At 47.8% G+C, this 11,537-nt stretch overlaps 2 protein-coding genes across 2 annotated transcripts; both read right to left on the reverse strand.

Annotated features, from left to right (window-relative positions):
* LOC134286069 (mucin-2-like) lies at nt 1-2,523 on the reverse strand. Its single transcript, XM_062847636.1, has one exon. The coding sequence runs from the start codon at nt 2,521-2,523 to the stop codon at nt 1-3; it is 2,523 nt and encodes an 840-aa protein (XP_062703620.1).
* A 6,761-nt stretch (nt 2,524-9,284) lies between these two features.
* Nucleotides 9,285-11,179, reverse strand: LOC115266443 (protein nessun dorma). The gene is made up of 3 exons (XM_029872672.2): nt 10,859-11,179; nt 9,762-10,788; nt 9,285-9,704 (listed from the first exon to the last, which is right to left on the reverse strand). Exons 1-3 carry the CDS (start codon nt 11,096-11,098, stop codon nt 9,340-9,342), a joined length of 1,632 nt encoding a protein of 543 aa, XP_029728532.2. The 5' UTR covers nt 11,099-11,179; the 3' UTR covers nt 9,285-9,339.
* Nucleotides 11,180-11,537: the final 358 nt, after the last annotated feature.

Genomic DNA, 11,537 nt, shown 5'->3' on the forward strand with positions numbered 1-11,537 from the left:
TTACTTCTTCGCGTTGGCGCGAACATACTCCCCGGCCAGAATAGGTGGGAGAATGCTGACCAGCCTCTTGATCGGGTCTTTGAGTGGACGCGTTCGGGACACACGCTCCACGATGGCTTCGCTGGGTCGGATTTGCTTCGGAGGTCCATCTGGTGGTTTCCTCGGCCGCGAGTCGGAATGGAGCTGTTCGAAAACACCAGTCACGTTGACCGGTGGCGGATCCAGTGGTGGTTGGAAGAACTTCGGGACCACCCCGATCCACTGCTTCCTCGGATGGGTTCTCGTGACCGGACGGATTTCAGAGGGCATGAGGGCACGGCTTGTCATCGGGCGGGTTTCTGTTGTCTTCGGGGTTTGCACTTGATCTGTCCTACTCTGAACTCGCTTGCGCGCCGGACGAATTCCGGCTGTCGGTGATGTTCTATTCGTCTTGTTAATCCTTTTTGTTGGGACCGGCGGGTACACTGCAACAATGCTGGATGACATCGGGTCTGAATGGGTTACCGGACGGAGACTGGCGGACTTCGGGGATGGCTTGGCTACCGGACAGAGACCGGCTGAGTCGTTGAAGGGTTTGGCTCCGGTGGATATCACGGTCGGCTTCACCACTGGACTCGTTCCAGTGGACTTTGGAGGCGGATTGGCTTCGATGGGCGGCAAGGTCGGTTTAACTGCCGGAAAGGGACCGACAGACATCGGGGTGGAATAGAACACCGGAAGGGCACCGGCGGACCTCAGGGTTGGCTTGATCACCGGACTGGTACCGATGGACCTCTGGTCGTAATTGATCACCGAACGGGCGTCGGTGAACCTCAGGGCGGAGTTGCCCACTGGATTGGTTCCAGTGGACATCGGGATCGGCGTGACCACCGGACTGGTACCGATGGACCTCTGGGCGGAATTGTCCACTGGACTGCCTCCAGCGGACATCGGTGTTGGCTTGACCATCGGAAGGGTACCGACGGCCGTCGGGGCGGAACTTCCCACTGGACTGGCTCCAGCGGACGGCGAGATCATCTTGGCCACCGGAGGGAAACCGACGGACACGTGGGCGTAATTGATCACCGAACTGGTATCGGTGAACCTCTGGTCGGAGCAGCCCACTGGACTGGTTCCAGGGGACATCGGGATCGGCATGACCACCGGACTAGTACCGGCGGACCTCTGAGCGGAACTGCACGCTGGACTGGTTCCAACGGACATCGGGGTCGGCTTAACCATCGGATGGGAACCGACGGCCATCGGGGCGGAATTGTCCACTGGACTGGCTCCAGCGGACGGCGAGATCGTTTTGCCCACCGGAGGGGAACCGGCGGACATCATGGTCGGCTTGGTCGCCGAACGGGTATCGACGGACGTAGTGGTTGGCTTCTTCACTGGGCTGGCACCGATGGGCATCAGAGCCGGCGTGGTCACCGGTGAAGCTTCGACTGTCGACAGGAATGGCTTCAACACCGGAGGAATTCCGGCTACATCGGGTCGCTTCGGATTTGGTTCGTCAGCACACGGGTACTGCTCTTGCACCGGACGCAATCCGGTCATCGGGGTTGGAAGCTTCGACGTCGGAAAGGATTCGGTCTCGTACGGGATCTGGAGCACCGGACAAGATCCGGTCACGCATCGGGACTGCTGCGATGTCGGAAGAGAGTCGGTCTTGCATTGGAGCGGATGAAATACCGGTAGGGAACCGGTCGTGGGTCGAAGCGGCTGGGATACCGGTTGAGAACCGGTCGCACTCTGAAGCGGCTGTGGTACCGGAGAGGCACCGGTCGGGCACTGGGACACCGGAGGCATCCCGGTTGGCATCTGGTTCCGCTTAGGCGTCGGATGGAATCCAGGAGGTGGGCGAAACGGCATCAGTACCGGACCGAGTCCGGTTGGCATCGGGATCGTTATCGTCTTCGAGTCTTCGGTCTTGCTGTCGACAAACTCGTTCGGCTCGTTGCCGACACGTGAATCCTTCTGGCTCGTCGGAGGATTCATGTTCTTCGTGGAATCTTCATCGTGTAGCGGCTTCTCGTACTGGAATGAGTCGGCAACAATCGTACTCACCTTGATTCTGTTTGGAAATGATGTGCGTGGCGTTTCGGTCTCAGCGAGAATCGGAACGGGGTGTTCCGTCGTTGAATTCATTGATCGGCTTCGGATCGGAGGGGTATGGCAGCGTGACACAGTCGTCGCAGTGAAGCAGCTGGATGACGTTCTGTCGTTTTGATGCATGTCACCGGTAGACCGGCAGGAATAGAACAACTTTTCCACCAGTACACATGCATCCCTGTAAATCTCCTCAAAATGCGAGGCATCCTTGTCGAGCTCATCGTGCCTCTCGGGTGGAAGTACGGGCAGAAGCTCGAAACAGATTCGTCGATACTCTTTGTAGTGGCACTGGAGTACTTTTTCGTACAGCTTCCCCTGTGCCAAACTCGGTCGAAAAACACCATCTACACAAATGTTCTTCTTTACTTTTCTCACTTCGTCCTCAACGTGGCCAAGTTGGACAAGCAGTCGTGCAATATCGGCCATTTTCGGAGCGGGAACCACTTCAAACGCGCGCGACTCACTTTCGGATTTGATTTCGAATCGAACTTTTACTGTCACATCTCTTCACATTTCGGAAAAAAAACTCTTCGCCAATGCAGACCATGGAATGGTCTGTTTGTCTGTGATTTCGGGTCGAGCTACTGAGGAGGGAACGACAGCATTTCCTCTCGTTAGGAACACTGCACTGGCGTAATAATCGAACGGTATTGTCCCATCGCCTGATGGACGACAACACAGCTGCGGCTGCAGCTTCTCACGGCACTGATTCGATCCGGTTCGTTTGGACCATATGTTCCGTCGTGGAACGGGGATTTTGCGGGGTGGACGAATTCGGGACCGTTAACTCGATTGGAATTGTGGACTGTATCATTTTCGGCTTCCACTGGTGAAGGAAACACGGTTTTTCACTACTTAACTTAACTAATAGAACTATATTTCGGATCGGTTCGTGTTCACAAGTCGGGGTCGAATCTTCTCTCTTCGGTCTGCTTCGGTGGTTGAAACTGAACTTTTCTAGTCGGTGGTTGAATGTTGACTTGAGTGTTGTGCGGTGGCGGCGTCGAGCGATGGAGATGAGATGGAAGGAAAAGGATGCATGACGGAGACGGTCTGGGTGATGGAGGAAAATTCCTTGAACATAAGAAGCTGATTGGTTCGGGCGTCGATGATGATGGTTGCTGCTCGCACATTTGATCACGAGGACGGTTGATGGTTTCGGGCATGATCAATCATGTTGTTCGGCGGTAAGAAACTGTTGGATGGGCAGATGGACGGCGTGGCATGTTGTAGGGGAAAATGTGGCAAAATATATGCGGTTACTTCTTCGCGTTGGCGCGAAACCTGTTGAATTCAACGTTGGCCTCAAATCTTTCCCAACCAAGCTTAGCTATACGACCAAGTTTCAGGCAATTTGGCCGATGAAAACCCCCTCATAACGAAGAAAGCAACCCTGCCGATAATAACCAGTCACTCTAAAAAGACTTATTAAAGTTCAAGCCAAATTAAATCAATAGCATGACCATTACCCAGAATCAGCAAATTATAAATTTTGTGTCAATAAATATGTAAGTACAATACTCAGGTAGATTTCCCTGTCCAAGAGTAATGGATTTGACGATGGCTTATCAAGCGTCGTCATATAGTGAAAATGTGTTTAAATAATTTCAATTTTAGTCTTTTATAATTATAGATTAGCTAAATTAAATATAGTAACGAAAATTAGTGAAATAGTAAATGGAATAGTATTTGAAAGTAACTAGGTTTTGAATTAAAGCATTTCTTTACAAAATTAAACTAAAATAGAATCTGAATAATCATACCATTGCTTTATTGACTTTAATTTAAACGCTTGATTTGTCATGCCTCCAGCATACGCTTAATCGCTGTCGCATGATCTAACAACAGTTGATTACACGCAGTGCTGGGGGGACCGACAGGGCTTATTACCAGTCTATACTAACCCTCTAACTACTAACAAGACTGGGAAGCCAACGATCACTCATTGCACTTTTGATAGTAGTATTAGTAGTAGTAGTTAGTAGTAGTAGTAGTAAGAGTAGTAGTAATAGTAATAGTAATAGTAATAGTAGCAGCATTTTATTAACAAGTTGATTCGTACTATTCTTTTTCACTTCTTCGAAATTATTTTTATATCAACTATAAACTCAGGAGTGGATAGCATAACGACATTGATTGCAGCAGGGTCCAACCTTATTATGTAATGCAAGAGTGCATATGGGATGTCTCTGCATTACTTATATCTTCTAGTTAAGACAGGGCAGGGTGATAAGAAAATCGCATTAGTGAATGAACAATTTAGAATCTAAATTTTAGATGTTGAATGCTGTTCACTCAAGAAGTTCACTGGTGCAGGTAGAAATAAAAAAACTTTTGAATCTCTCTATTTCTTAGCATAGTAACAAGAAACTATATTTAAAACTGAATATAAATTATGCTCTCTATGATGCTCAACAATGCTATAAACAGAATACTAAAATTTCCGGGCCGCCATTTTGTGGAGTTTGGCGGCCCACTGTCTTCTTGTCATTTCAGGTTCATTTTCTACAACGCGTGGCTACAAAGAGTGAACAATACCATCGTCTAGGGGGCATTTTGGAGCTAAATTCGGTGAGTCTGTTCCATTATATTTACGCTGTCATTATTTTAAATTCACCATGGATAGTTGCGGCCTTTTTTTGCATGCATATTGTTATGCATCTGTTTGTGCACATTTGTTGTTACCCATCTTTCGTGTATTTACTCAACTAGCACTGGAAAGTTCGTCACTTCGAGTGTCGGCCTAAATTCTTAGTATTCATTTCATTAAAACTACTATTGTTGTACAGTCCACATATTTGATGTTGCCACTATGGGAGAGCACGTTGAGCACCGGTTTGTCCACATCTGCTAGAGCTTTTGGCTGGGAGTGGGTCTGGTTTGCAGGTTTAGCGGGGGCCTACCACAATTTGGGAGTGTGAGGGGGGGGGGGATCTCTGCATTGAACTCACTACTCATCAATTCCGTGGGGTATCTAGAAGACAATTGACGATAAGATTGGAAAAAAGCTTGCAGTTGGGAACTAGATTAAAATAGTAGCCGATAGAAAACAACGCGCTAGACAGCATTATTATTCGTTTTTTTAATAGGTATTTACCCATAGGCTTTTCGCCTAGCTGTGTACGAAGATACGGATTAGTTGGTGTACAGATGACAGGGTTCTCACGGGAAGTGCTTCAAGCAAGGCTTACATAACAACTGACAATAAAGAAACCTATTTTCCTTGACTTTCTACGCAATGGACATCTGACCGAACACACGTGTTTTCGTTAATCTCCTAGGCATTATTAGTGCATGACGGAACAACTAGCAGGACACAGTTCCAGATGTCTCTTTTTAATAACGATATTCAGCATATTTCCAATAAAACTACACTTCAATAAAGCAAAGACTAAAGCTGCTATGATAGAACAGATCAGAATGACTTAATTGACTTATTGACTACATATTGGAGATCTACTTCGAATAACTGACAAATTGACAAGAACCTAACTAAATACATGGACCATACTACAAAAAAAAAAAAAAAACAATTGACAAAAAGAAAAAAGGGGAAACTTTTATTAAATCTTTTTTTGTTCAAAGCAGGCCAAAACAGTGTCGACTTGGGCCACGATATGCCTACGTACTTCTGTATGTTGAAACAAAAATAGAGGCTCATAGAAGCAAACGTAGGGAAAGGGTGCGGTGTTAGAACATAAGCACAGTGTGCTACCGCCGTAATCACTATGAAAAAAAAAAGTACAATACTCAGGTAGATTTAACAAATATTTTGTGAATATAATTAATGTTAATAGAGCATATTAAACCTATTGTGGATTTTTGAAATCAAATTTTGTTATCATTGAGTTTTTGAAATGATAACAAAATGATATCTCAATTTGATAACGAAAACTTATTTTGATATCATTTTGTTATCAGTAACAAAATGAGTTGTCAATTTGTTATAGGTTTGTTCTCATTCCCTGCTTGGGTAGGGTAGTGTAGGTCTGAGGCCGTCTTCTACAACAAAAGTAAAAGCCAGGACTACTCTCTCCTCGTACCCACTAAACCATTCCTATGGTCGCCAAAACTGACGTCTCTCCGGAACCACCAAGAAGGTATTGCTTCAGAGAGGGGCTAGTGCACATCGCACCCTCAAGGTTAGCGTCGTAGCCTAGCAGCAACGAACATCGATGACTCGCTCTGGAGAGTCCATCACGGTAACATGCTGGCGCTTAGCCAGTTTCTCGAGTGGTCCTCGCCACTCCCTTTGTCCTCGGAAGGTGGGCAGGGTCAACTCCGCCCGCGCCCAACTGCTTTGCAGACATCAGGAACTGATGCCCACGTGCAACCCGATATGACCTGCTGAAGGCAAGGGTATCACTACCCTTCAGGCCCTATCAGCTGCACCAGAAGGTTGCTGACAGCAAGGTCTCCACCTGCCCCGACCCTTGCCTGGGACCCCTTTCCAACCGCGGGCTCGGATCCAACCCAGTAGACCGACGCCACGACAGCATCGCTATCGGGACTTCCTCTCCGCGGCCACTTAATCGCTGTAAGGGTCGATCTCGACCGCAGAGCACCGGTATGACCTACGAAGCCGACTCCGAACCCCTGAACCACCTCTTGTACTGCATCTGGACTAGCCATTCTCCGAGTCCACGCGCCACCTCCTCTGTAGCTCCCAGACGATATGGGTGATAGCCGTTGAAACGGCGTTCCAGAGAAACTCATCCCTACACATCCTCTGGACCAAGTTGTCCGGAGTTGTGTCCTCTCCGCATGTGGCAAGCATGCGGTCACGCATTGTGCGAAAACGCGGGCACACGAACAAAACGTGTGCCGCCGTTTCCTCTAAACCATTGCACACTGGGCATTCGGGAGAATCCGCATGCCCGAAACGGTGTAGATACTGTCGGAAGCAACCATGACCTGTAAGGACCTGTGTCAGGTGGAATGTAACTTCCCCATGGCGCCTATTAATCAAACTATCTACCCTCGGTATCAACCTATGGGTCCACCTTCCTTTGGTGGAACTGTCCTACGCGCGCTGCCATCCTGGCAGTCCTGCGTATGCCTCTTGTGCCGCGCGTTTCAAAGCACTCCATGTCCTCACTGATAAGAATGCTGATAGGCACCATACCAGTAATGGCGCAGAGAGCGTCGTGTGACACGGTACGGTATGCGCTCGCAGCCCTCAGGCACATAAGCCTGTAAGTACTTTCCAGCTTCCGTCGGTAGCATTTAGTACTCAGCGCGGTGCCCCATGCTGGGCCGCCATACCTAAGTATGGACGTAGCAACACTAGCCAGAAGCTTGCGCTTACAGGTGTACACCGCAGAGCTATTGGACATCATCCGGAACAGTGCCGCAATAGCTGTGGAGGCTCTTTTACAGGCATAATCGATGTGGCTACCGAAGGTAAGCTTATCTTCGATCATCATGCCTAAGTGTTTGATGGTGCGCTTTGACAGGTTAGGGCACTCTCCTACACTGATCTCCGTCTGCTGCTCCAACTTCCGGTTGTTAACAACCGTCACCTCTGTCTTGTGGTGAGCCAGCTCCAATTTCCTGGATCGCATCCACGCCTCCACAACATTGATCGAGTGGTCGGTAGTCAACTTCACCTCCTCGATCGTTTCACCGTAGACTTCGAACGTAATGTCGTTGGCAAATCCAACAATCTCCACTCCCACTGGGTACTCTAACCTCAACACCTCGTCGTACATGACATTCCATAACACCGGACCCAGGATGGAACCTTGCGGGACTCCTGAGGTTATGTGAAAGCACTTCCGACCCACCTCCGTGTCGTAGACTAGTACACGATTCTGAAAGTAACTTCCGAGAATCTTGTACAGGTACTCCGGTATCCCCAGACGCAAGAGCGCATCGGCAATAGCAGACCAGCTGGCGCTATTAAACGCATTCCTTACATCCAGAGTCACTACCGCGCAAAAGCGAATTCCCCTCCTCTTGGGCTCGAGTGCTTTCTCGGCGGTTTTTGTAACCGACAAGATAGCGTCTACGGTGGACCTCCCCTTCCGGAAGCCGTACTGGTTGCTCGAAAGACCATTTTTGCCCTCGGTGAACCTCAACATTCTATTGAGGATGATCTTTTCGAGCACCTTCCCCGCCGTGTCAATCAAGCATATTGGTCTATATGCCGACGGGTCTCCGGGTGGTTTCCCCGCCTTTGGCAATAGTACCAGGCTCTGCCTCTTCCAAGCTTCTGGGAAAACTCCCTCGTCCAGGCATTTCTGCATAGCAGACCTGAACATCTCGGGAGCCTCTGCAATAGCTACTTTTAAGGCCAGGTTCGGAACTCCGTTCGGACCTGGGACCTTACCTACGCTAAGGGACTTAGCTATCCCCGCAAGTTCCACATCGGTGACCCTCTCCTCATCGCCAGCCCCAGTACCCGGCTGTCCTACGAAAGGAGGCCAAGGACTAGGATCATGACGCGGAAAAAGTCCTCCAATGATCCCCTCCAACATCTCTGGAGATTGCTCTGTAGGAGCCATCACACCTCTCGTCTTGGCCATAACGATCCTGTAGGCGTCACCCCACGGGTTCGTATTGGCACTCTGACAGAGACCCTCAAAGCAGGCCTTTTTGCTTGCTTTTATCTCGGTCTTAAGCGCGGCTTTTGCAGCGGCGAACACCACCCGCCGTTCGTTTCGCTCTTCCTCTGATCGTGCTCGCTACATCCGCCCCCTCGTCTATTCATTCCGCGACACGTGTCGCTTTACAATCTTAAATTGGGGTTACCCTGTTTTATGGACTCTTACCACCAGAACGGATCATCCGTAGTGCTCTTCTAAGCCGGCAGCTGCGTGGCAAGTACACAGGGAAACATTTCTACTCAATGACTGAGTTGGCCTTACTCAGAAATCGAAAAATCCTTTGTTTTCTTACTCAGTTTCCGTTAAAAGTGGGACAACCCATTGCCAATGGGTTGTCCCACTTTTAGCCGAAACTGAGTAAGAAAACAAAGGATTTTTCGATTTCTGAGTAAGGCCAACTCAGTCATTGAGTAGAAATTTTTCTCGGTGTAGACACTCTGTTTAAAGAAAAGCGTGGCGCACAAGTTTCGATGATGTATTATTTTAATAACTTTCTGGAAGTTACAAGATTCCCATGTTGTAATTCTAACATAAACTTTCAATTAACATGAACACTGTTATATTCAAGTTATTTTACAAATATATTTAGTCTGAAATAACTTTGAAATTCAAATTATTTAAAATAAAAAAAAAACTAATAATTGGTATTAACAATAGCAAAATTACCCCTGCCATTACTTTCAAACTGGCAGGCTTTTCCGATATTGAACTCTTCTCGATCTGAAAGCCGCCAGTGGTCGTGGTAACATGTTATTGCTTCGTCCCGTTGTTGACCATCATACTCCTCTTCTACTTCCAAAACGACTCCATAGTTTCGACAGTTGATAATTTTCGACGAAGAAACACCGAACCTGCAGCCTTCGACCAACTTTATCCCCTCGATGCAGTCCTGTACGGTGGTTTCGTTTAGCAGACGAATATCACAGTCTGATGCGTTGGCGCTTATTCCGGTGGAAAAGTTTTGCACTTGGCAGTTCTCCAGCAGTAACGTTGCATTTCCTGGAAGAACGATAAACGATTAATAGAGTCTTGAAACAACCCTTCATTGATCCTTACCGCAAATGAGGATCCCACTACTGGACACATCTCTCGGATCGCCCTTGAGACAACAATTTTTCAACATAATCGTTCCACGCTTTATCAGAATTCCCGTTTGAACGTTGGTGCAATCCAGTGTGACGTTTTCCAAGCGATAATCCCCCGTAATAGTCAAAAGAGCATTATCATCCTGTCTTGAACAGATCACAGTTTTACTTCGATCTCCAACGACAGCTTGAATTGATCCTTTGCTGCTCAAATCGCCACGCAACTTAATGTCATGGCGTCCAGGTGAAACCAACATTTGCGCTGACGATTCGCTCCTATCGAGGGCATCCTGAAGGGAGTAGCAGATCCGGACAGGTGTCAGAGTACCAACAAGCCGCTTTGCTGTCTCCAGATAGTCAATCTGTTGTGCAAGGCTTCCAATATGAGTCACAACGTAGGCCGATGAATCTGAATCAGGGTTATAGTCTCCAGACGGTTGATCTTTTGAATAGTAAGTTTCTTTTGGAAAACGAACCTGTTCGTAAATTTTTCGCATCTTTGGAGCGAAAAACTCTAACGTTTCGATTTCATTCTTGATGTCTTGGATGCGCAAACGAATCCTAAGTAGCTCGCTAGCGGGACAACCATCCATCAAAGCGACTTCATCTTCGTCGTCCATATGAAGCGTAAGCAGTTCACGCTTTTTCTGCAGTTGATTTGCTTCGTCCAGCAAAGTCAACACATGGCTAGTCAATCTCTTTGGCATTGTCCGATTCTTTAGATCACAGTAGAATTTCATTCTACTGTCCAGGTGTTTTACGCCCCAGTCTCGATCATCATCATCGTTGTCGTAATCCCAAGGCATCCAAACGTGCTGGTAGAAGAACCTCAACTGATCCAAACAATCCGCCGTTCGTTCGACATTAAGCAGGGTGTTCTTCTGATGCCTTAGCGGCCATAGTTCACTGAGGGAAACGAGCTGCCTCTCCGGCAAATGAAGATCATCATCTTCAACGGCTTCCACGTAAATGATAGCTTTCAATTCATCGAAAAGCACCTAAAATTGTTCAAAATTTGAAATTCCATCCAATCATCACCTAGGCTACCTATAACGGATCCGTACCAACCTTCTCAACTGTCCCCGCGACAACGGTGGGAAACTTCTTGGACAGCTCCTGGCATACGGCTCGGGGTATCCGCCAAAGCGCCTGCCATCCGTTGGATTCCATAGCTACCTCTAGGAAGAGGGACCACTCTTTCTTAACCGCAGACGCCGGTATGGGAACACCACGAACGTTCAGCACGTGAGTGGCCTCTTGGTGGCGCACTAGGAGCGATTTTTTGAACTCGAATACTTCCATTTCCATCGACGGTTGAGGGTGTTGCTTCCTGATTGAAATCACAAGAACGAACGAAACCGTTGAATTCAAAACACTGGTGATCGAACGAGGCGCCGCGCCCACCCACGCACCTGTTTGTGTTGTTAGTAACGGTTCACATCTCTGCACCGAGTTATAAACAGGTGGGTGCAGGCTATACTGGCATAAAAGGTTAGGTCGAATTTTAAATACCAAAAAAAAAAGTTCTGGTTTTCAAGAGAACGCGGACAAAACTTTATTAAGTTGTGCTCACACTGTGTTTACAATTTTGGCTGTAAGCCCCATCGTGAAAAGTCGCGGTTGCATTATAATACTATTTTTATGCTCGGGCACAACTGCCGGCATCAATTCCATAAATTTCGCGTTCAAAAACTTTTTCTACGAAATGATATTCATAAACTTGCACAACCGGCAACTCGGCAATGAC

This window comes from Aedes albopictus, chromosome 2 (genome assembly GCF_035046485.1).
Source record: "Aedes albopictus strain Foshan chromosome 2, AalbF5, whole genome shotgun sequence".
NCBI lineage: Eukaryota > Metazoa > Arthropoda > Insecta > Diptera > Culicidae > Aedes > Aedes albopictus.

What these genes read in the sequence shown, in the direction of transcription:
- LOC134286069 (XM_062847636.1), bottom strand. Translation starts at nt 2,523, where the DNA reads ATGGCCGATATTGCACGACTGCTTGTCCAACTTGGCCACGTTGAGGAC.
- LOC115266443 (XM_029872672.2), bottom strand. Translation starts at nt 11,098, where the DNA reads ATGGAAATGGAAGTATTCGAGTTCAAAAAATCGCTCCTAGTGCGCCAC. An exon ending in TCGCGGGGACAGTTGAGAAG is followed by an intron (nt 10,789 to 10,858) that starts GTTGGTACGGAT and finishes GAACAATTTTAG; the next exon opens with GTGCTTTTCGATGAATTGAA. An exon ending in TAGTGGGATCCTCATTTGCG is followed by an intron (nt 9,705 to 9,761) that starts GTAAGGATCAAT and finishes TCGTTCTTCCAG; the next exon opens with GAAATGCAACGTTACTGCTG.